General features: G+C 41.1%; 2 protein-coding genes across 2 annotated transcripts in view; one reads left to right on the plus strand and one right to left on the minus strand.

Moving 5' to 3' along the window:
* BAIAP2L1 (BAR/IMD domain containing adaptor protein 2 like 1) overlaps positions 1-10,232 on the plus strand; it is a 43,782-nt gene extending 33,550 nt beyond the window's left edge. Inside the window, exons 9-14 of the mRNA XM_064461702.1 lie at positions 376-526; positions 1,635-1,842; positions 2,158-2,235; positions 2,572-2,737; positions 8,908-8,948; positions 9,482-10,232. Of these exons, the coding sequence (XP_064317772.1) occupies positions 376-526; positions 1,635-1,842; positions 2,158-2,235; positions 2,572-2,737; positions 8,908-8,948; positions 9,482-9,557 (720 nt within the window). The 3' untranslated portion in view covers positions 9,558-10,232. The remainder of the gene's footprint in view (positions 1-375; positions 527-1,634; positions 1,843-2,157; positions 2,236-2,571; positions 2,738-8,907; positions 8,949-9,481) is intronic.
* Positions 10,233-11,436: 1,204 nt separating this feature from the next.
* Positions 11,437-25,123, minus strand: BRI3 (brain protein I3). The gene is made up of 3 exons (XM_064461703.1): positions 24,677-25,123; positions 22,947-23,061; positions 11,437-11,825 (listed from the first exon to the last, which is right to left on the minus strand). Exons 1-3 carry the CDS (start codon positions 24,840-24,842, stop codon positions 11,693-11,695), a joined length of 414 nt encoding a protein of 137 aa, XP_064317773.1. The 5' UTR covers positions 24,843-25,123; the 3' UTR covers positions 11,437-11,692.

The raw sequence follows: 25,123 nt of genomic DNA on the forward strand, positions 1-25,123 counted from the left end.
TTACAGCACGTTAAATTCTAAATCCTCCCTGTTTGTACATTGTGTCATCATTAGTTGGTGAATATTAGACTTCTTTAATAAAATGATATCAGTAAACTTCTAAAAAAAATCTGGAGATTATCTAGGTGTAACTGCTATTTTGGAAAAAAAAAAAAAAAGGCTATCACCATGTTCCCACTAACAAATGTCTATCAAGGGACAGAAGCTTCTTACTAACTATTCTATCAGCAATTTCATAGGAACATAAGGACTTTCTGACAGGCCTGAACATGTATCATTTGGGAATATTTAAGCATTGCTTTCTAGAATTTAATGTTGCAAGTAAGTTGTCACTGTCTCCTCAGTGTTGTGATACTGTTGTTTCTGTGACTCTAGATTGGAAATGATTTTTATCCTCATAATGAAAATGCATCCAAGGTGCCCCCTGCTCCTACAGGCAGGGCCTACACTAGTCCACTAGTGGATATGTTTAACAATCCTGCAACAGTTCCAAAGACATCTTCTGAAAAACTAAGTAGTTCAGGAGGTGAGTGTCACTTTGTTGCAAACTGTGTAAGTAGAAACGACATACTATAGTGTTTGAAATTATCTTACGACTTCTTGACTACTGCGATGCGAATTCCAGGATGTATAGAGAAGTAGAAAATGGTCTTTACAAAGCAACCTAACAGGAGAAATCTGTGTTAAAAGGAGAGAAGAATTGTTTGCAGTAAAACACAGGTCAAGATCGGTAGATGCTATTTTAATCACTTTCAGTGTATCCCTGAATTAACCCAGCTTAACTGCTCTGACGACTTCCAGTCTTATCAGAATACATTCTATAATTTTGAACAAGATACCTCTGATCATTTCAGTACACACAAATAAACATAAACTACTCTTAAAGTCTTGCTTTGCTTTCCTTTAAGGGGACGCAGCAGTTAGGGAAGCATGCGCATGCGACAAAATGAGCATAGGCCTGTATTTTTTCTGAAATGTAAAATCCTATTAAGATTTCCTTTCTAAATTTCTAATATATTGATTTTTTTACTGTCTCTGCTATAGGGAGGAAGGGGAAGAACTAAGCCTAGATCACAACATAAGAAATGCAGAATTCTTCAATGTGATAATAGCAATTCCAACATTTCTTCCTTAAAAATGCATTTACAATATATTGTACTGGTCAAATAACATACAATTTTGAGACCTTTTATGTTGTCTTCTGGTAAACATCTGGTGTCTGCAAAGAGCAGTATGAGTGCTAGGCACATTTGAAACGGAAATCTTGGATTTCATATATGCTCCATGTTCTTTTAGAATGGAAAATTTTCAAAGGTCTTTTATGGCTGTGAATATTTAGCATTTTCCACGCCAAAAGAGGAAAGTAGCAAGTTAAAAATTACATAACTTTTAATATCTGTTGGTTCAAGTTTATTGGGGGTGGGGATGCATGTAAACACATGTGCTATTAAGAAGCTCATGGTGATAAACATTGGCAGATAATTGAGGCTTGCCTAAGTGGAAACAAAGCAGTACAAAGTCTCAGAACTTGATCTGCACTTGAGTGTTCCTTTATTTACCTTTTTTCCTGTCAGACTATTAATTGTACTTAACTTCGTTAGTGTGGAGCTAATGTTGCCTTTTTTTTTTGACAGAGAATTCAGACGATGCCAGTTTATTGCGTTCAACTTCTGTTGCCACAGGACTAAATATAATGAAAAGGCAAAAAGTAAAGACAATCTTCCCACATACTGCTGGAAGTAACAAGACGTTGCTTAGCTTTGCACAGGGGGATATCATCACGCTTCTTGTAGCTGAAGAAAAGGACGGCTGGCTTTACGGGGAACATGACACAACTAAAGTGTAAGATAATCACTGTATTACCCAATTTGAACATGAAGGAAAAACGTGTCTCATCAGACTTTGTTAGCAGATATTAGTACATGGGTTTCCACCTTTTTTTCTGGCTGTCATTGACTGGGGACTTGGAGCCTTTCTGTAAGGTAAATCACTACTCTTATTTTAGGGAGATTTTGGACACTAATTTGGTATTATCAGAAATCAGGTCTTTAAAAGTTAAATCTCAGTTCATTGAGTCTACTGTTTTGTCCACTGCTGTCTTTTGAAAGATAGTTCCGATTTTATGTAATACGAAATTTTAAAACTTTCCCATTACAGAAAAGGATGGTTTCCGTCATCGTATACTAGGCCACTAGAAGAACCAGTGGAAGAAAAAGCATTTGTCCCAGTGCCAAGGTACCGTTTTGGGTGGGGCTTGCAGAAATGCCCACATATTCTCTAAAACTTATTAAAAATGTTATTTTTCTGCTCATGTTCTTTGTTCAGTAACATATATGGTAAATACTTTCTAACAGTCTGTAGTATGATTCCTTGATTACATTAACATGTTTTAATGGTTAGACAAAGACCCAAGAATTACTTCACCCTAACTTTAGAGTCCCACTGACTTCAATGGGATTGTACCCCTTTATTCACTTTCAGCTTGTGCACTTTTGTGCTTTCCTAGGGCTAAAGATAAGTGAGAGAGATGATTTACAGGAACTGAAAATGTTTGTTGGGTCTGTCTTGCAGCTCTGCACCGATCAGAAGTATTAGTTCTGTAAATCTTGTGGAAAAAGGTGATGTTGTCCTCCCACCGCCAGACTATCTGGGGTCTTTGCAAACAGATAAAAAAATTGAGTCTTCCAAAGGTACTACTATTAAAACACCAACCGACAGACCAGAAAACGCAGGTCTGGTAAGTAATCAATACTGTGAATTCAAATGTTCTGCCCTACTTTCTTTTGACCTGCTCAGCTGAGCACTTAAATGAGGCCCTGGAATATTCTACCTTAGCTTCGTGTACTTGACTTCAGCAGCCCTTCGATGCAGCTGTCTTCAGGAGTATCATGGGGTTTTGGTATTAATCCATCTGTGACAATAGGAAGGGGGAAGAATTGTTCAGGGACATAACTAAGAGTACTAGGAAACTTACTCTGCATAGCAAACTTCTTGAGTGAAATATGTGAAACATGAAAGTAGTACAAATCCATCATCTTAAGTGATATTAGAGCTATTGTGGGACAGGGGATTTAGAACAGCATAAACTCTGTATTCAGGAATGCTTTACGCAACCCCATGAAAGTTAGTGGTGTTTTTGTGGATGTTGCAGGCAGATATACGTGCTAACTAATGTCTATATTCAGCAAAACCACGTCTGAGTGGAAACACATTTTTATGAATAGATAATGCTGTATAAAGCTAGTATTTCTGCTATTAAGTCAGCATTCAAGCAGTGATTCAAATGAATTGCTTAATCAAGTTAAGCAATTGCTAGTCTTTCTTGCTGCTTGTTTAAATATTTTGCTGATGTGTATCTAATGGTGATAAATGTTTTTGAGACTTTCTTCAAAAAGCCTCTTGAAGCAGAAATCACATTTTGATGACAAAAAAAAACTTTCTGTGATTTTATATATGCATATAAAACATAGTTGTCACTGCTAAAATGAGAGACTGTACCAGAGCAAGATGCAAAGTTCCATTAATAGGTACCACAGCAAACTTCTGAGAAGTCAGGAACCCTATAGTTTGCTGCCAGTAGCTAAAAAATTCACATTTTATTATTTATTGGTACAACTAAAAAATTTTGCATAACAATATAACATCTAAACAAATTTTGGGTTGTCCTTCTGGCAGTTTTTGCTACGTAATCTGTTGAATCATACAGTAGAAAATGAAGTGGCCTTTGTAGATTTGTGCTTTATGGAAGTAAAATTAACTAAAGAAATTTAAAAGAAAAATAAAAGTAAAAAACTTAAAGAAGCTGGAAGTTGTTTGCATCACATTTTAATTAATGGTGAAAGAGTCCATTTAAGTTCAAAGGATGACAGAATATTTATAATGGTACTCCTGTATAATGGAATGGCATCAGGAAACAATGGTCCTCTAAAATGAAACCAGAGGAAAGGAGGCTTCTTTGAAGTCTACTTTTAGGGTGTCATGTATATCTCTACTTCAGCAAGGCTTCTGACACTGTCTCCCATAACATCCTCATAGGTAAGCTTAGGAAGTGTGGGTCAGATGAGTGGACAGTGAGGTGGATAGAGAACTGGCTGAATGGCAGAGCTCAAAGGGTCATGATCAATGACACAGAGTATGGTTGGAGGCCCGTAACCAGCGGTGTTCCCCAGGGTTCTGTGCTGGGTCCAGCCCTGTTCAACATATTCATCAATGACCTGGATGTAGGGACAGAGTGTCCCCTCAGCAAGTTTGCCGATGTTACAAAATGGGCAGGAGTGGCTGAAAGGCTGTGCTGCCATTCAGCAGGACCTGGACAGGCTGGAGAGCTGGGCCCAGGGGAACCTCATGAAATTCAGCAAAAGCAGGTGTAAGGTCCTGCCCCTGGGGAGGAACAACCCCATGTACCAGTACAGGCTGGGGGCTGACCTGCTGGAAAGCAGCTCTGTTGAGAAGGACCTGGCAGTGCTGAGATGCAGTACTCCAAATATGGTCTTACCAGGGCAGAGTAGAGGGGGAGGATAACCTCTCTCGACCTGCTGGCCACGCTCTTTTTAATGCATCCGAGGATACCATTGGCCTTCTTGGCCAGAAGGGCAAGTTGCTGGCTCATGGGCTCCCCAGTTCATGAAAGAAAGGGAATTACTGGAGAGAGCCCAGCAAAGCACTATGAAGATTATCAGGGGACTGGAGCATCTCTCATATGAGGAAAGGCTTGAGAGATCTGGGTTTGTTCAGCCTGGAGAAGAGAAGACTGAGGGGGGATCTTATTGATGCTTATAAATAGCTGCAGGGTGGGTGTCAAGAGGATGGGGCCAGACTCTTTTCAGTGGTGCCCAATGACAGGACAAGGGGCAATGGGCACAAGTTGGAACACAGAAATTTCCGCCTGAATAGGAGGAAAAACTCCTTCCCTGTGCGGGTGCCAGAGCAGGGGCACAGGCTGCCCAGAGAGGCTGCAGAGTCTCCTTCCCTGGAGACATTCAAAGCCCGCCTGGACGCGTTCCTGTGCCCCCTGCTCCGCGTGTCCCTGCTCAAGCAGGGGGGTTGGACGAGATGCTCTCCAGAGGTCCCTTCCAGCCCCCACCATTCTGTGATGTCTACAGCATCTTTTCCTTAGAGGTATTAAGCATTGGAGGGGAAAACAGGTCTTTGTTATATTGACATGCAAAGAGAATGAACTGTGTTTAAATAAGTAAAAACAGACACATTTTCTTAATAATAACAAAAACTAGCTTCCAATACATCACTCTAGAACAAATAACCATTGAAAAGTCATAAGCATGACACAAATTACATCAATTGTCAGTAACATCTGAATTTTAAAAATGTTATCTGCATTTCAGAAGCATAGAGAGACACAGAATTTTAACAAATGGGAGGAAAGGAAACTTTTATTAATTACCTTGAGTAAATAGTGTGTCTTCAAAGAAATCCCTTTTGTGATCACATCATAGACTTTTATCTCGCTCTTTAAAAGAACAGGTTACCTCAACTTTACAAATATTAAAAAATGTGAAAAATTTCTGGCGGTTCAGCTATATGGGCCTTTCGGAAACATCCCCTCCAGCTGTACTTGGCTTCATAAAGTCACTCCACAGCTATTTCAGAAGAGCAGCAGTACAGAAACATGCTTCTAACTACTACTGCCAAAATATCTCTTGCAGATGCAGAAGTTGAAACAAAAAGTATCTTTTCTTTGGCAGGGAGGGGAAAAAAGGCTAGTGCTTCCCATTATAGAAAAATCTGTGATCCTTAAAGTGCATGAAGTAGAAGCAGAGCTATGAGTCTTTCATGACAAAAAGGATGGAAGTTGCTTGACAGGGACCTGTGAAGCTCTGCTCTCAGTTAGAGATCTTACCCCATTTAGACTAGACTAGTCACGTTTTGGGTTTTTTATCTAAATGTTCCTATTAAAAGATTAGCTGACTCTTTCTCAGAACAGTCTAATATTAGCATCTATAAGTTTGAATACAGCACAGTTGAATCCACATTCAAGTGGTTTTATTTATCAGTAATGAACCTTGTGTAGAAAGTCTAATTTGTGCAATGCTGTGTTTCTAGGACAATGTTTTTCTGTCAGGAATAAAGCTTTTCCAACACATGAAATTAATATCAAGGCATAAGATCTAAATTTTAGTGTTGAGTCACTTTCAAATCAAGTATCTGGGAACTTATAAAATTCTTATGAAGAGAAGCATCTATACACTTGTGGTTTTCATTTTTGGACAAAGAAGCAATGAGCCCTAACAATTCTGTAATGGTAGGTTTATACATTGGTCCATTTATTCTGTGCCTAGCTGCTGAGATGTATGAGATCAACATGTCCTTCAAATGTAATGATGTTCGCAATAGTTAAAAAAAGATGTATCAGCCCATGGAAGCTGCCAAGCAGGCAGTACAGTGAGTTCTCTTCCCTGTGACAAGGAAAGGTGACTTACTATAGAGCTTCGAAATTACTGAATCTGTTAAATTGTCTCAGCATCACTGTACTGGGCTGCAGTCCTTAGCGTGGCTAACTGTCCTCTGTCAGTTCTCAAGAGTAGTCGCCCTAAGGGTTGTTTTTTCTGTGGCATTAGTTCAGGGGTTTAGGAATAAACTTAAGGCTTGTGGACTAACATTCCTGTTGAACTGAAAAACCAAGAGGTGTGGCGGATTGTTTAGTTTACAGACTAAGACAGAATTCTAATTAGAACAGTACATTCTCTTCGGAGGCCAGAATGGGCTTATGGTTTCTTAGGAGTGGAAAACAGATAATACATCTTTTTTGAGATTCTAAATTTCCACAGGGAGAGCAAGAATTTTAAGAGATTTAAAAAATAAAAAGGAATTCTAGAGTGTAAAATAATGACTACTTTTGTTGAGGCACCCATAACTCATAGCAGCTACCTTTTTACTGTAACCCCATGATTCTTCTTACCTGTTACCATACAAAACAAGGAAGAGAAGTGTAGAGGAGAGCTGCTGCACTTGAACCTGAGTGTTTTGCTCCGAAGTCACTATCTACTTTCATTCTTTTGGAAAGTTGCAGAGCTTCCTTGTCTTTCCTGCTTCTGTGCAAGTGACCAACCCCCACCCCACCATAAGGCTTTGGAAGTAAACTCAACGTTATACCAGGCCAGTTTGTAGGCTTGTACAGAATTTACACACATGTGGACAGTATGCTCGTAGTGTCTTTTATGCAGAAGCAGGAAATGATTCACTGAGGCACTTTGGTTTCAGAATACACAGAAAAAATAGCTCAGAATTTCAAGGAGGAAAGATGAGGAATGGTTCTTGCAACTTAAGTTGTTCATGCTGGGTTATGTAGGGCAGTGCTATGCAGAACAGTATCAACTAGAAAAGACTTTGATGAAGCTTTGATTGGGTTGGCATTCAGGAAGAAGTAGCATGTAATTCAGCCATTCATTCATTCTAATTGATTTTAAGGGCTAATTAGGCCTAATTCTAAGGTCTAATTCTATTTATGACTGATGTTCACAAGCAATTTCATTGGAATCACAAGTCAGGCACAAGCTTAAGAACAGTGCTGAATTCAGTCCTGAATAAATAGAGATTTCTTTACCTGTGTCATGGTACCGTGCCTACGGTAGCTAGGAACTCCTGGTACAATAAATGGTGTACCTGAAAAGAAAAGGCTTACTTACAGGCCTTTGTCCAGCAGTGAAATTAAGTATTGAAAACAAAATGGCCACATAGACTAAATGAATAGTACAAGTCAAGCTGCTACTTAAATGGTGACTGTGTGTTCCTGCTTCTACATGCATGAATATATATTCCAATTTTCACTTTGTACTTTATCTGACACCTATTAGAAGCAATGCAATTAGTTTGCAGTTTGGAATATGTAATTTTTAAGTATGATTACTACTAAAAGTTAGAGGGGGGAAAAAAGTAGAAATTATCTGTTTGCCAAAACTTCCGTGTAGCACAACAGGCTTGTGAAGGGTAATACTTTGCAACAGTTTTCCATTTTATCACTCCTGAAACACTTGATCCTGCAGGAGCACTGTGACAGAGCGACACTGCCATCTTTTGGGTTAGCTTAACTTCACAAGAACAAAATACATCATAGAAGTACGGTGCAAACCGTAGCTATAAAAATGAGTCTTTTCAGATCGTACACTTAACATGACAGTTTCATTACAAGGAAGTATTAGCAATAGCTACACAAAACTACTCCTTCTTTTGTATCACTCCCATACAAACAATGCAAATTATATAAGTACATGCCATCAGCTGTTTTCTTGGTTTTTTTTTTTTTCCCCACTCACCACCACTACTTGCAAAAGTCGCAAGAGATACCTGAAATTGTACTTCGTAAATCAACAATAGCTGAACACAGTAGGTTTTACAAAAACTCTACATAACTGATCAGAAATCTGCCTTTGCTTTTAATATTCAAATATGTCATTATGCTGGCTGCTGCCTTTTGTACCTTCATGATTTTAGTTATATGAAGATACACTGACTGTGTTCACGCTGTAAGATCTGCTCCCACCCTAGCTTTGGCATTTTGCTGTGACAACTAGCAGTTTATAAATTATGCTATAGAAATAACACGGCTTATTTATGCTGCAAGTAGTTCTGCCCTTTTTCTTTTGGTTGATGGCTGTTGCAGTGACATTTCATTTGCCATTTTAACCTATAAACCGCCCAGCTAGACCTCAGGTGATCACTGATCTCACACCTGGGGGGGAGGGACACCACATATACATACACACACACAAAAAAAAAAAAGGGGGGGGGGGGCGGGTGTGTGTGTTAAACTGAACTACAGAATTACTACTCTAATTGGCTAAATATTTTAGCCTACTTGAACGACGGATCTCTTTTTCCTTAGCAGGCTAGTGAGATCAGCTCTAGCGTGTTTTTGTAAATCTATGTAAATATCTTCTTTTTCTCTTACAGAAACCAGATATGAATGGCATTATAAAACCACCTTTTCTAAGGTATATTTTTTAAAGCTTTTACACTAACTCAGTTGTATTGATTTTTATATCAGCATACACTATTGTATTGGTTGTGAGAGGAAATAAGCATGTTACCCTGCAAATTACTCTGTGACCTTTCCTGGGCATTGGTAAAACATTATGACTAAAACTGGTTGCACTTTTCTCAAGAGTGGCATCAAGTGAAATACATAGGCCCTTCTTGGAAAAATAAATGTTTCTCCAGTAGTTGACAGGGAGCAGGACTTAAACTTTGTCTTTGAGAGTTGAAAACAAAAATCTTTGAAGACTGGGAGCTGTTTAAAAAAGTAGTCCAGATATAACTGGGCATTAACTTCCCAAATTTTGTATCACTGCAAAGTGACTCTTTCTTTGTACACTTGGTTTAAAATTTGAAGTTAAAATTGAGTTACACAGAATCCTTTAGTCTAAAACCATCCACGTTGTTTGAGGACTAAGTAATGAAGTAACTGGCTTAAATTTGGTTTTGTATTGCAGCAAGCCTTCTGGTAACTTTGTGCATTTCTTTTCAGTGGAGAAAACCCTTTTGCAACTGTGAAACTCAGACCAACAGTAACAAATGACAGATCGGCACCAATTATTCGATGAATACGTGGTCCATAAACATGTACTTCTTCCTTACAGACACCATTTTCAGTTATGACAATTACTCTCTAAACTTGTTCTAAAAAGTTATTTAAATGTAATTACTGTACAATAGAAGCATACTGGAATGGATCTGATTTTTTTTTTAAACCTACACTTTCTAATGAGGTAATTGCTTTGGGCTAATGTTTGAGCACTTTGGCTTGATTTTACAGTATGCCTTTTTTGTAGTAGGAATTGTGGAAATGTGGAGATAGTTCAGATATGCTAGGAAACCAGTGTAACTAATAGATCACAAATATGAATCTCTGGCATCTGTTATTTGGAAACTGCAATGGTAAGTTCTCGACTATAAGCCTGCATATGCCACATACTACATAAGAAAAAGATTTTTTTTCCAGAAAGAACAATATAACAACTGCCTTATTCAAGAATAGAGAGTTGCCTGTAAAAAGTGATTATACATTATTTTAAGACACACACTCTAGGTTATAAATAAATATTTATCCTTTAAAAGTAGAATTTGTAATGCTTTGCTTAATGTTCAGATAAAAGTTTGTTAACATAAACCCATTTTAAATGTTGTACTGTCAACACATTCTTCAATGATATTTTTTCGTTAAAGCACATTGTTAAACACTAGTCTTATAAAAAAGTCATAATAAAACAGTACCGTGATTTTTTTTTCTCAGATGCTAATATAAAAAACTGCCTTTGAAGTTACTCCATTACTGCACTCTTCCACAAAAGAAAGAGAGATTAAGTTTAAAAGGTTTGGTTAAGGAGCCTAGCAATGGCATAAATGCTGCCATAGTACAGTATCTGAGTTAAAAGCTGTATTTCACTTAACTTTTGTCACAAGCAGAATTGTAGTTTGTTACCTTAGGCCCAGATTTTTTAAATCCAGTGGAGCCAACTTGTCAGACGTTTCTTACAGTAGTAATCATCTTGGAAATTAGCCTAGAATGTTAGAAACTGACTCTTCACTCTGTATCAGCATGGGGTGCTTTATCAGTGTACAGTTCAGGTGATATTTCCCACCTGCTGTATGAACTGTCTTATGACTACAGCCAGTGAATAGTCCTTATGTCCGTATGTACATGCTTCTCACAGCATCCCAGGGATATACTTCTACTATAAACAGTGGATTCAAGTCATGTGAAATGCCTTTCACTTACTTAATATACTATTTTTTGATATGAGCATGTGATGGCTGCAGAGGGAGAGTCCACTCATTCCACCCCCTCCTCTCATGCTGCCTTTCAGGTTCAAGGCTGAAGACACTTCATTTGCTATGGAACCTTGTATAAATATCCATTATTCCATTCTGAAACACCAACTTTTCAGAAGTATAACTTATACCTGAACCCATTTTCTAAAGCATATCATTAGAGGCAAGTCAATGTAGACTTCATAAGCTTTTAACAATTCAGTACCAAGGACTAAATAATCTGAAATGCGAAAATCTTTATGCCAGGTTGCTCATACCTGGCAGTGCCACAGCCTCTCTTTCTAGAGAAGAATGCCCTGCTGCAGTCAGGAGTTAGTCTTGTCTGTGAACTAATACCAGCTCCAGCAGATAGAACACAGCCACAGCAGCCATTGGAGGTCATGTTTGTCCCTACAAGCAAAACCTTCACTAATTAAAATAGGGCTTTTACTGTTTGTTATTACTAGTGCCATTAGCAGTGGAGTAGCACACACAGCACTTGCACCACTTTCCTCAAAAGCATCTGATGTACTAAAACCATGTGTGTTTTTTTATTTAATCATAGGATTGTGGCAAATATTTATCCTTCTTTGTAGCTAGGATTACTAACACCACTTTCAGACCACATGTTATGAGACACGTTAGTCACATACTTAATAATCCAGCCACAAGTTGAGGATTGCAAAAGGTAAAGCAGTTTTATTTAGTTTTCAACTGGTGCCACTAAACATGGAAAACAAGTTGGGTTTTCATGTTTTGCAATGCACATGCTCATAAAAGGTTAAGTTTAAATTACATGCAAGAGACTGAATTTCTTCACACTTTACAAAACAGGTCCGAAGCAAATAAAATGATTGTACATGACATTTACATTAGAAAGAGTATGCTAACAGTTGTAGCTTCCATAAGCACGTCCACGTTCAGCCCCTTAGCCAAAAGCTGCCCCACAATTAGGGCATCTTCTCTGCCTCAGTGCAAGACAGAACAGAATCCCAATTGGAAAGAATACAATGGCACACAAAACACCAAGACAGGTGAAGGTATCTTCCAACACGCCAACCCTGTAAAAATGGAAAACAGACTCGGTCAAGGACACCCACCAAGTTTGCCCCAAAATTACCACTTTGTGACCTGGCAGTCACTAAAAACCACACCATTTTATATAACATGCTAAAGTACAAAAAGGTTTTTGGGTTCAGCTTGTTTGGGTTTTTTGGGTTTTTTTTCCCCCCTTAGAAGGTCTTGATTTTCATAGCTTGCAGAAGGTTTTGAATTACATCACTTAAAGAAAAACAGGGAAGTTGCAGGTGATTAGAGTATAGCTTAGCAGTCTAAAAGGTTTAAGTTACACTAGCTGTTCAGTTCCAGACAGCAACCATTCCTCTATCACTGTAATCCAGGACTGTTACTTGGATCAAAACACAATAACCACAGCTCTGACCAGTTGTATCAACTCAGTTTCTCAGCTCTTCTACAACAGACAGCAGTCACACTTCTGTCATATGCTTTGCCTACTTAGTTTTCAGCATTACCTTGGGGTGAACTCTGAGCTCCTTCACCCTCAAGTCTTCCACAGTATGTGTGCACTACAGCTATTTCAAAAAATAATCCTTGTTTTCTGAATGTTTTGATCTGATGATTTGGTGCTTTTTCTCTGCTTCTTCCTAAGAGAAAGGTCTGGATGGGCAGAGAGTTGTATGACGCTGGTTAAGGGCTTCTGGTGAAGCATCCAGCCCATGCTTTCTCTAAGCAAGTTAAGACCATTGCAGGCAGAGATATGCAAATAAGTTTGTTTCAGTCTGTTACTTCAAATTAATACACAACTTGGTCATGTCCAGTTCCTGCAGTTGCCAGCACATTCTCTCAGATATTTTTCTGGCATATTTTTCTTCAGAGAGCACAAGTCAATATAATTAACATGTAAAGGGTTAGGTGCGCTGGGCATTTAGGGCTCTGGCCCATTTAGCAGGATCAGGAGGACTTAAAAAAAAATCATAACTGTCAATTTACAGTGAAAGAGTATGTCAAGTGTCAGCACTTCACTGCAGAAGGGGCCAAATAAGTAAGTGTGTAGAGGGCTATGCTAACAACTCACATTTAGACTTCCTAAGTCACCAGAACAGCTCAGAAGTGCAGCACTACTGTCAAACTGTTTAACAAGTTTATTTCCAGTAGTTAGAAAAGGCCAAAGGCCAAAGGCAAAAGACCCATCACTTTTAAAATAACCCTCAGTAGCTGTTCCTCGTTTCTACTTGCAAAAACAGGTGTCCCTTTAGAACTGTAGGAGAACCTACTATTGAGCTCATCTGGCTCCAGCTGAGTCCCAACGGAATGACCACCCTACATGAGAAATTCTGTTTCAGCTTAGTTCTGTAACAGCAGAAATTTACCTGAACAGACTTCTTATTTCAGTCCCTGACTTTCTGAAGTGCTGTATCTAAACATCCCCCAAAATGAAAACAGACAGTAAAGCCTCACTATTCTGACTTAAGAAATCTGAGCAGCTACACTAAATAGTCAAAATTTGGAGTTTAGCAAAACACTTGAACACAATGTGTCCTCCTGGATGCCCTGGTACAGTGAAAGTCAACAGAAATGGAGCCAAGTGACCTTGAAACACGTGCTACAAGCAAGGTGCCAAGGCCAACAAGTTGTTTCCCCACATAGCAGTCCTTGACAACCTACTGTGCACATAAATAGCGAAGAAAGAAAGATGCAGACTCAGAGACTGTTTCCTTACTGCAGTTGGCTAAAACATTATAATTCGATTAAACTTAACAACACTTCTCCTTCCCCTCAACCACCGTAAGAGGTCAAAGGCTTTTCAACATGTTTTTGATATTCTGCTGCTTATGCAAGTTTGTGTTCAGCTTAAGCTTTCAACATTAGTCCCCTCCTTTTGATGAGCTTACTTCATTTCTGTGTACAGAGTTCTAGTGATGGCAGTCAACTTTGTATTTGGTATAAAGGTATTGTCAGGGTACAGTTGATCCTAGCAGTAGCTTTATAGTTTCATATCCTCAAATAACACTCCTATAAGGCAACAAGTTAAAAGATGTAGGCTAATGTTCAAATCACCATACAGATTCTAGGCTCAGCACACAAGTGTCCCAAAGCTCAGACTTTTGTAGCCTGTGCTGTTCATTGCTGCTCCTACAAACTCAGCGTAACATCACCCCCTCTGTTCCTTATACGTCAGGCACACGCACTACCAGAGCTCCATCTATCAGTGCAAGCACTTTATTTTGCCACAACGATGTAAGATTACTCTTGAACACAGACACCTGCGTGTTCAGAGAGATAAGACCAATGAGAGATCAGGTCTGCAGAAGTGTTCTGCTTTTATGGCAAACTCTCCAGGAATTCAGATCCTACCATTTTTCCCAGAGCTAGAACACATCTTGCAGAATTAGTTTCAGTGGTGTAGGTACCACCTTTTTCTCCCCATGGTTCTAAAGTACTTCAGGAAAGCCTCCTCAAACATGGAAAAACACTCACCTCTCTCTCCAGTCTCTTTTACCTGCTGTTCCCATACCTCTATCATCAAATCACAAATCCAGAGATAAACACTGGCTTAAAATAAAACTTTAGAAGTATCCAAAAGTGCCCATATTAGTAAAACCACCTTTCTCAGGATGGAATCGCCATATTCAGCACACTGACACAGTCAGTGCATGTTGTGAAGGACAATGCTTCTGACTCTTGCGAATACTAGAAGTACTAAAAAACCTAATAGTTACTCAGTACTTCATACAATAGTTGCTGTATCAGTAGTATGTTATTCAGCTGAAGCAAAAGCTATGTTTAAGGAATGGAGCATAACCTAACAGTGGAACTTTTTTCTTTATAAATAGATTTCTTTACATCTTCTCCAAAAGCATATGGCAGTCTCCACCGATGAGACCTAAACAGACAGACTGCGATACAGACAGTAGGTCCAGCTTACCTCCTGGGGTTTTGTGTTTGATTCAGATTACTGATTCTTGCCACAACGAGTTGCTGACTTACAGAATGTATGGACTTAACACAGAGAATCCCACCTTCATTGCTGGTATTCCTACTACAGGTTTTCATACTGACCATTGACTACAGACACGCTCAGCAGCAGCAAGAGCAAGTTTCCTGGAAATAGCACTACTGATTGTCTCCATGATAGTTTACCAGAGCTTTCTTCTGTAGGTCAGGTTTGGCAACACCTACATCTGTCCAGCTGATACTGCAAGCGTTTCCTGTGGGAATCCTGAACAGAGCTTTGTGTGCCATCAACTAGCCCTTACGTTTCTGCTGGCTTGATGACAAGTGCGTCCAGAAGGGTTTATGAGGGTCAGAAAGAAAGGCATCGTGTACCCCCCACCTGGCATGCAACCACTTCTACCTCTACAGTGAAAGCGCTGACAGATCACGCTATAAGCCAGCGGACAAGAAGGAGCCAGGCCATTTCTGCTGCAAAGCAGAAACTCACCCTTGTCTTGGCACATTAGGCATTGACTCACAGCACTTGCCCTGCACCACCTCAGCAAACAGCACTCAGGGAAACTACAGGCGCTAGATTTGCTCAGCTTGGTTAATATTTCTTTGTAGTCTGTGTCTACTGATCTGCTACAAAGAACTTAGGCCAGGTTTCCCACCAGCCCATGAAAACTGTGCCTGTTTCCTGTCCCCTCTCACCACAGAGCATTTCCCAGCAAAGTGAAATACTAATGGGGGAAACAGTCAGAGGAGGTAGTACTGCTGAGGAAAGAAATATGGCAGGAATTATTGAAAAAATATGAACAGAACTGCAGTCACTGCCACTACTAGAAAAAGGCAAATATCCTACAGGGCATATCATGAAGTAAACTTTTCCCATATACTCTGGATTATTAATGCTTCATCCAGACCACCATATACAGCTTTAGTCCTCATTTAAGAAAAAGAAAAAGGATAGATATGTGGATTAATGAGAATCAAAAGCAAAGAAAAATAGTAAAGAAAATGTAGCTGCCGTCAACTTACCCTTGCTATCCCACTTTCAAGTCCTAATCCCAAACCAGTTATTACACCATTAGCCTGTGCCAGGAAACATCAAAATCTGCTTGCTGGGTCGAGCTCAGAGCATACTAACCCAAGCAGAGATGCTTTTATTAGACTGACTTTTAAAGCAGAGTTGAAGACCCTCCTATTAACACTTCCCTCCAGAGATTTCCAACTAGCTGTCCTACCTGAGCATATTATTGCGGGGTGGGGTGGGGGAGGAGGTTACGTAGCGTGGCTTAAGGCTTACAGGAAAGCTTTAGCATAATTTCTTTTCTGTACAACCTCTTTGCCTAGGGCATATCTGGACACCATAACTGTAAAATTACATTGCAAGTGACCCTCAAAATTAGACTGCAATTAAAGAATGGAGGCAGTAAACAAAGCTCTCATACTGTTGATTTCATTTACTAGGGAAAAAGATGTGCTATCAGAAGTGCCATCTCCTGGGAAGAATCTGCTAATCTGTTCCTTTTTTCCAGGCATTTCAATGACGCCAAAAGTAACATTACTTCAGACAATGCATACTAAGTGCAGTACACTGCACGTTAAGGCTATTGTATTTCTGGACTTGCTTTGCTATTACCCTAATGCCATCTTTTTCATCCACACACATTGAGCATCCCCTTCTGCAGGGATTCAACTGTTGCTTTGTTAGTGTTCTTAAATCTTCTCCTTGTCTCTTAATAATTCCATATTCCGTTCCTGCCCTGAAGTCTACCTTTGTGACAAGTAAGCCAGTGTACTTAATTAAGAGTATAAGCAGCCTAATTTTGATCTGACCTTAGAGAATAAACACTAATTAAACATTAGAGAGGGATCAATCAGGGTACTTCTGGTCAGCCCCGAGTAGCTGCAAAGACAAGCATAGATCACTGCTGTCTAACCCATTACAATCAACCCTCTTAATCAGCTTGCAAGGCCCAAGTCTACTGGTCAGCAAATGTCCCTGACACTTTAAATAAGATTTATTTTAAACTCCCTTCCACCTAAAACAGAGTTATCCAGGAAGTGTTTTGTGGTAATGCAAAATGCCAATTGCAAAAAAAAGGTGGGCGGCCCAGGAATCACCATCAATATTCAACACCAGACCCAGGGAAAAGAGCCAGCGAGGGACAAAGCAAGCCACAGGAAGCACTGTTGGGTCTGCGACAGAGGAAGGCCAGGGACAGTACAGCCAAGCAGCCGACCAAGTCGGCTGCTTGGAGAGCTTACCAGAACTGTGTCTGCATGACCTCCACCGTAACATAGCTGTTATTTCAGGGCCAGTTCCTATCACATCTATAGCAGTGTGATTACTACTACGGCATAAGCTACACAAACACTTTTTGGCTTCTGTTGATTTGTGTCACCACCTAATTTTAGATGAACACTTACCCAATCAGTGCTTAGCCAGTTACTAAATTTAGAAGGAGGAAAAAAAAAATATTTTTAACAGAGAATGAATATTTTAGGTTTTGCTTGTGTATCTTACCTGAGCTGCAGAGTAATCAGAGACTCCGTATTCAAACTGTACATTCACTAATGTAACCAAACAAATTTTGTTCTACAGCATAAACCACATAAAACTGACTATAACTGCACCACACCCAATCTAAAAATAAAGTAGAAAGGTTTATTTATACTGCAAGCAGCATCTTGGGTTTAAGCTATAACTGCAGCTACCAGCTCCATAAAGTAAGGTCGGTTATTCCCACTGACAAGTATTTAAAATCAAATTACTTTTCAGACAACCCTCTTCTTGAAAGTAAGTTGCAAAACATTACTATCTTCAGATAGTAATGACAGTATCTTCAGATAGTCAGATGCTCAGGACCAGAGGGCCAATAGTGAGATCTGCAGACACAGCAGCAGTACAATGGGAACAGCCTGTATCTAGCTGTTGTTGATCTTGAAATGGCTACAAATCACCAGCCTTCTCTAATGCAGTAGCACCACTGCCTTAATTTCAGTTCTGAGAAGACACTAAGAGACAAGCTTTGTGGCTTCATACCAACAGCCTAGCCACACAAGTAAGGCTAAGCACACCAGCTCTCTGTAGATGGTGGACACCTCTCCATGATGAACTAGGCTGAGATCTGGTGTGGTTTTTCCTCATTCATCTGCAAATATAGCCAAATCAGTGCTGGTAACCCCTGGTTACCAACAAACAAGACCCGTTTTCTCCTCTCACCCAGAACAGCTCATTGCCACACAGAAATCCTCATTACCAGAATACAGACACCGGGACAAATAGTGACACTAATTAAAAAAAAAAAAAAGCTATCAACTCACACCCAGGGACAGGCTGGGCATTAGGGACCAGATTATCATTTTTATATGGTCCCATTAGGAAAAACATTCCTACTGTATCTTATTAATTGCATAAAGCCTTATTTATAAGAAAAATGTGTTTTGATTATTTTCCACAAATCAGTTCAGAGCAGTAGAACAAAAATCCTCAGAAACAGCAAGAGCTATGGCTGCTCTCACTTGGGACCCTATAACAGGCTTACCATCTCCTCTCTTCTTGGGCTTAGGTAACGGACTTCCTGCAAAGCAGCTGCATGCCTCTGCTGTTAGGCCGGGAAAAGTTACAGCTACCCTAGTCAGTAATTCCAAATGGCAGACTCATGGCATCTGCTCAAGCCTGCTGTATCAAGCCTTTCTTCTCCGCAGTCACATGCGTAAGTCACTGCTGAATTTCATGCCCTAACTGCTCCAGCCACCAAATTACAGCACAGCAGGGATGAACACCCCACTCTGCCTGAACAGCGGACATTTACAAAAAGCTGCAAACTGTAGTATGAGAGCGCTACACCAATTCCCAGCACAGGCTGATCATCTTTGTGACAAAAACCAGTGTCAGGAGCTGCTGCACTATGATAGCTATTCTCCTTTATAGCACTCTTAAAAAGGTATTTCAAAGTTGGCTTCACTCACAGGACTCAAAAGGACCTCTAGCATCTCAGCCTGCTGTTACAAACCAAAAATCCACAGGTTTTCCTCAGAATACCAGACATGCTCTCTAAATAGCTAGGTTTGGGGGTTTTTTCGGTTTTGTTTTTTTTTTTTTTCAATTCCTTGTATATTTAACCAGTACATATTATGAAATTCTATTAAAAATATTTTCAGAAGGTTTAAATATGGTTGTGGTAAGTAACTATCAAAAACCTATCCCCTGAATGGCCTTCTATCAAACTGCACACAGTTTGTGATTGAAAGAATTGAAGAAAAAACAGAAGACGGAATTTTTTTTTAAGGACTTTATCACCTAAGTGCAATTTTCCCAGAGCCTGTTCTCTCAGGAGAGATGCACTTAATTGAAGAAAACAAAACTCCAGCCAAAAGCAGACAACTTACTATGTCAAGTTAAAAAAAAACAGCCCCAAAGCAAAACACCAAACGCTGTGGCAGGGAGAAGTCTGTGAGACATCTTAGAATAAATAGAGTTTTAATCAAACTTGTCACACCCTCCAATCCCGGAAGAAGCTTCAGTGTTATTATAATTTGGGACCTACTACAATATTCCTCAAGCAGATATTTTATAATTGTCGGAAGCAAAAGCCACCACAATGCAGAGTGTTATGTCCTTTCTCTCACCCCTTCTTCCAAACAACTGAATACTTGTTAAAACAGGAAAAGAAAACTGAACAGGGCCCACCACAGGTTCTGTCCCAGATCTTGAAAGAACCAGCTTTTGCAAACATCACATCAAGAGAATGCTTTCACAATTTTTAAAGGGATCTTTCTTCTGTTAAGTAATAGGAAAGCAAACATTCCTTTGCAGTTTGTTCTGCCCAGGAACGCAAAATGGAGAAAAAGAAAATGAAAGTGACCACAAGAGAAGCGGCCAGACTGCATTCTCCAAGCTAAAAAGATAATTACATGGCTGGATCTCTAAAGTTAGTGGCTGTAATGACTCAATCTGTACTTGGGAACATAAAACAGTTTAAAAGCAGGGCTTGGCCAATCCTTAGATGTCAACTACAAACAATAAAGCTGACAATATTCTGCAACTCAGTTTAATTCTCTGTACGTCAGGGCTGGGAGAACTCACGCTAAGACAACAGACTACAACCACCCGAGACATTTTAATAATGCAAGGAATGATGGAACAGACATGAATATTGAAGTCTGTAATTAGAAAGCAACACTGACCAATGATGAATGAGGATGAGCTGGCTAATGAATAACTCTAAGCAAGAGGTACAGCTTGCAAGACAGAGTCATCCCTCAGATGCAGCAAAGCTTCAGATATATGAGAAAAAAAATGCAATTACATAGCAACCAAGGGCATACTACCTACTTGTAGACAGGCTGCTTTTGGAGATACTTTGTACTTTTCATTACTTCACACCATAAATCGACCCTAAAGATCAACTGTACTGTAGCTAGTTTATTAATCCCAAGGTCACTCATGACTGCAATTAAATAGACTCCTACCCAAATAACAGACCAGCATATTTCTCCACAACACCATATATTTTAAGCTGGAAATGGTCTTGATTTCCATTAGCAACATTCATACATGCCATAGTGCAAAAGACTGGTTTGTATTTCTGATGGCAGAAACCCTCTCGGTGGGCTTTAGTCTGCTCTGTCAGTTACATTATTCCACAGCCACAAGCAAGACTCTTTCTTCATGGTCTAAAGCAGATGACTTCTCTAACAATCATGCACAGCATTAAATCAGAGGAACAACAGGACAACTGACTTGGCAGTTTAATAACAAAGTTTTTTATGCAGCATCAATAGCTTTTTATGTTTATCACCAACTCTGCTGTTCAGCGTTGCATTCAAAGTGTAGCCGCAGGTTGCATTCTTCATCAAATAGGTTTCCAGGCTGAGAAGTAAACTATAACTATGTTTAAGGTCTTGAGAAGTCAAAGAGGATTATGAGCTCTTCCTCTAGGAGAAGCAGCCAGTACAACCTTCCAGCACGTGAACCCTGACCCTTCAGGTTGCCATGAACATTTCTAATATTATGCTTCCCACCCAGCCTCCCTGTGCTTTCTCTTGACATACCAGACCATTAATTCCTTAACTAGTTAGAAGACAGTCAACTTGCAATTTTCCCCTCCTACTCTGACACTTTGACTCTTCCTCTAAAGACAATTAGGAAAAAAAAAAAATGATACTGCAAGGGAGACTATGACACACCATTACTAGATACAGTTACTCATCCTTGGGTTCCCCTGACCAAGAGTACTTCCGAAGTGCTGAGAAAAGTCCCACAGTTTAAGCAGTGCAGTATTACGCCTCACTGTAATCAACGCGTCATAGTTCTCCTCACAACGTTTTTTCTTCCTACAGCATAAAAGAAAACTTGAGGATCCAAGAGTAAACAAGTTTTTTTGTGGAGGGTATTTTACTTTAGGGAAGAGCCCAATGGTGTAAATTTGGGGTCGTCCTGTGCAGGGAGGGACAGGAGTTGGACTTGAAGATTCTTGTGGGTCCCTTCCAACTCAGGACATTCTATGAGCACTGGGTACCCCCAGCAGAGCAAGTCTGTTGACTTAAGAAAACTATTCAAGTGAGGTCACTTCAAAGCACCTCACAAGAGATTGCTCATTTTCCCCAATATGGCAAAAGTTAGATATTATACTTGCAAATGATTGTTTCAAAGGTGTCTCCTAGAGCATTCCAGGATAACTTGCAGGAAAAAAGGAAAAAAAAAATCTGAAGAATAGCAGCAAGAGTCTACCAATCTTAAGTTATTGCAAAGACCACTTCCATAGCAAAACTTTGAGATTTATTGGGTTTAGGGCCAGGAGGTCTGTAAAAACACCCTGTCTGCCTTTTACCAAGCAACAGATAACATCTGTCTTCTGGCTGAGCTAAAGGATAAGCATTTTAATGTAACTACTCGGGTAGCTGGGTCTACCGCATCCTCTGAACAGCTCAGTGGTTACTTTCACTCACCGTTTAAAACACACAACTTTAGATCAATAGCTCTGGCTGGTACAGGTTTTTCAGCCTTAACTAGTGGCATTTCAGCAAGTGCCTGTTTTTACATAGCACTACACAATACTTATTTAAATCCACCTTTGAAAGCAGGTACTTACTCTCAGACAAATGCCAATTCAAACAAAACCAAAAGGCATCTGGGGGACAGCCTCTGCTACTATGACAAGCTCCATCCCATTCATCACCCTGAACCTGGTATCATTTCAGCTATTCTAGCAAGGCTGTTTCCTACACGTTTTGAAACAGATAAGCAAGGGCACAGACTTACAGAATATTAAGCGTCTCCTCACAAGATGCCACAAGGGTAACTCCCATACATTTTAACAGAAGGCAAATGATTCTGCATTTGAGTCAGAGCTGGCCAGGCACACCAGCAGCAATCTGGCTGCCCTCACACATTAGTTAATATCCTGGGACAAGAAGAACTAAGAAGTATAAAGGGTGACTTTGCTGACTTACAGCACTAATGTGCCTCCTTCCCTTTTTTTATGGCTGTTCATCTTGGAGGGGGAAGTTGTTCTTTTGTTCCAACGCCAACTAATAGCTGACCACTTTTTCTGGTTTTCACCACTTCATCAGATTACACTTTGAATATACTCTGTTAACCTCCCTGTTCTTCTACAGTAAAAGGACTTTTAAAGTAAGAGATCTTTTAAAGCCCTAAGGCACTGATGTTTTCAACCAATACCGGCAATCACCCTGCCCAGTTTTGCACAGTCTGGATGCTGGGAATGGGGGGACACACACCACAGCAGCCGAAGCCCTTCCACAGGACTGCCAGATAACCAGAAATGACTATGGTCAAAGATTACAGAAAGTTTCACAATAAAATCATGTTACTATCACTGGGCATAAACACATCAGAAGGGACCTCCCATCATCCTCTCCCCCAAGAACTGACCTTTTACATCTGTGACTGAACTGCCTTTTCATTAAAAATACCACTTACAGATCTTCCTCCATCATAAAGAACAGATTCATGTTAATACACTAAGTCAACTGCATTAATTTTAGCAGTTGGCAAGAGTCTATTAGGACAAGCACAAACTACATAAATGAAAGTGCTCCACAGCTAAATTGTAGTGCTATTCAGTTAATTCAATTCTAATACACACACAAAGAGAATCTATTGAAAACCAAGGAACTATAGGGGTACCTGTAATTTAAAGACTAAAACTCAAGACTGAGTTTACTGCTCAAGCAGAGAGCTATTATTTTACCTGCAGGCAGGACAGCCACCAACTACTACTACAGAAGTGGTGGTAGCGGGCTGTTGAATAATGGTGTATGTGCTTGAATAGTTTGGCTGTGATGTCGGCGGAGGAACAGCATACCCTAAAATAAGAAAAAAACCTCAATCACCACACGCAAAGCACAAAGAACAATTATTTTAATTAAAAAATATAGAAACAAAACATGGAGAAACATAAATAGAGATGTAGTCTTGACTGAACACTTTAAGAAGCTCTTATCAAAATCAGAGTTGGAACATACTGCACAGCACATCCAATACCAAAGCCACTACACAAACCCAAGTATCTAGCACAACTTAACCATCTGAAAAGGACGCTGAGCTAATAATTAACTTCGAGAATTTGTTTCAATGCTGTTTGAGCACCAGGGAAAAAAACAGTTTAAACAATGATCACAGCTTTCGCTTCTGAACGTTATGTATCACGTTATGTCCTGCTCCCACATACAAACTAGTTGAAACAATGAATCTTCTGCTGGTTTGCAGCTTCAATTCCACATATTAAGTGTATAACTGGAGAGAAAGGTAGGAGTGATAAGGTGCAAGTGGAAAGGAAGCACTTGCGTAGCACAGAAGAAAAAAACCTTTCAGAAAATATGTGTCATTGGCCAGTGAATGTATCATTTTAACAGCTGTAGTTAGAAAACACAAGCCCTTAACTACTGCATTAACATTAAAAATTAAACAAAAGTAAAAATGCTTTTTAAAGGGACTATTAGATGTTAGCAGTGTAATCATACAGTTGAGGTACTCTTTGCCCAGGTATACTCCATTTTGAGTTTCTCTCCCAGGGCGCAGTTCTCAGATTTTCTTGAAGCAAGTTATGCATCTGCAAAGTCCACCAACCTCTGGACTTAAAATTAAACTATAAATAATCAGTAATATTTGTATTGTAGGAAAATAGGCTCCAAGTCAGCAGCAGCAAATGGGTCTATGGCCGCAGGTCTCAACCCAGTGCCTGATGACTGAGGTCTGTGTCTGCTGTATTAAGTGTATTATTTTTTTGCAACTTTTGAAGCATTCTCTTAACTCTTCAGAGCCTTTCCCGAGACGCTACTTCTTTCTTTGACAGAGGTTAGTATTAATTCAGTGAACAAAAGTACTGCACCTACTCACCTCCTTAAGTCTCTCCAAGACTACTGAAGTGTATCAGAAAAAAACAAACATTAACCAGAGTACAGCGAAGCGCACGCAAAGAAAAGTGCGAGTTCGGGGTCCGTGTCAGTGGAAGCGCAGCCGTGCCTCTTTGCCGCTGTTCGGAGGCGGAAAACCCACCCCCCAGGAGAGGCACGCAACCTCGGCCAGGGCAAAACACGGACGCGACGTTACTCCCCGGAGACGCCCGGGGAAGGAGGGGACAGGGAGGTAGCGCTTTCCAACACCTGGATCCCCGCACGCCCTCCTCCTCCTCCTCCTCCTCCTCCCTGCGCTGGTTTTAAGCGTGAGAACTGCAACGCCCCAACCGCCCCGCTCCCGAGAGGGAAGCCCCACGCCGGATCGGCTCCAGAGCCTCTCCGCGGCGCCGGACATGGTCCTTCTCCGGGACTCACGGCCCCCGCTCCAGCCCAGCCCCGGGGGGGGGGGGGGGGTGGGGTGGGCGGGGGAGCCCCTCCGGAGCCTCCCCCCGTCCTGGCGAAGGGGTAGCGGGCCGCAAGCCCCTCTCCGCCCGCCGGGGGCCGCCCGCCGCCTCAGACCCACCTGCGGCCGCCGCGGCGCCCGGGTAAGGGTAGGGCGGAGGCGGCTGGAAGCCGGGCTGCGGGGCGGGGATGGAGCCGTAGTTGCTCTGCCCGTAGTCGTAGCCCGCGCCCTGGGCGGCGGGGCTGTAGGCGGGGGGCCGCTCCTGCAGCAGGGGCTTGTTGTCCATGCCGGGGGGCGGCGGCGGAGGCGCTGCCCGCCCGCGGAGCCGAGCCCAGCCGAGCGGCGCAGAGCGGAGAGCGCGGGGAGGGCGAAGAGGAAGCGGCGCCCTCGCCTCAGCGCCCCACGCGGCGGGCGCCGCCCTCCGCCCCGCCCGGGGCCGCCGGGCCTCAGCAGCGGCGCGAGCGGGCGGGCGGCGCCCCGCGCGCGCGGAGCCGGCGCGGTGCGGTGCCGGGCAGGCGCGAGGGAGCGGCGGAGCGGCCCCTGCGCGCGCGGGCGGGCCCGGTGCTG

The sequence above is a fragment of the Phalacrocorax carbo genome, chromosome 10 (genome assembly GCF_963921805.1).
Source record: "Phalacrocorax carbo chromosome 10, bPhaCar2.1, whole genome shotgun sequence".
In the NCBI taxonomy this organism is placed as follows: domain Eukaryota; kingdom Metazoa; phylum Chordata; class Aves; order Suliformes; family Phalacrocoracidae; genus Phalacrocorax; species Phalacrocorax carbo.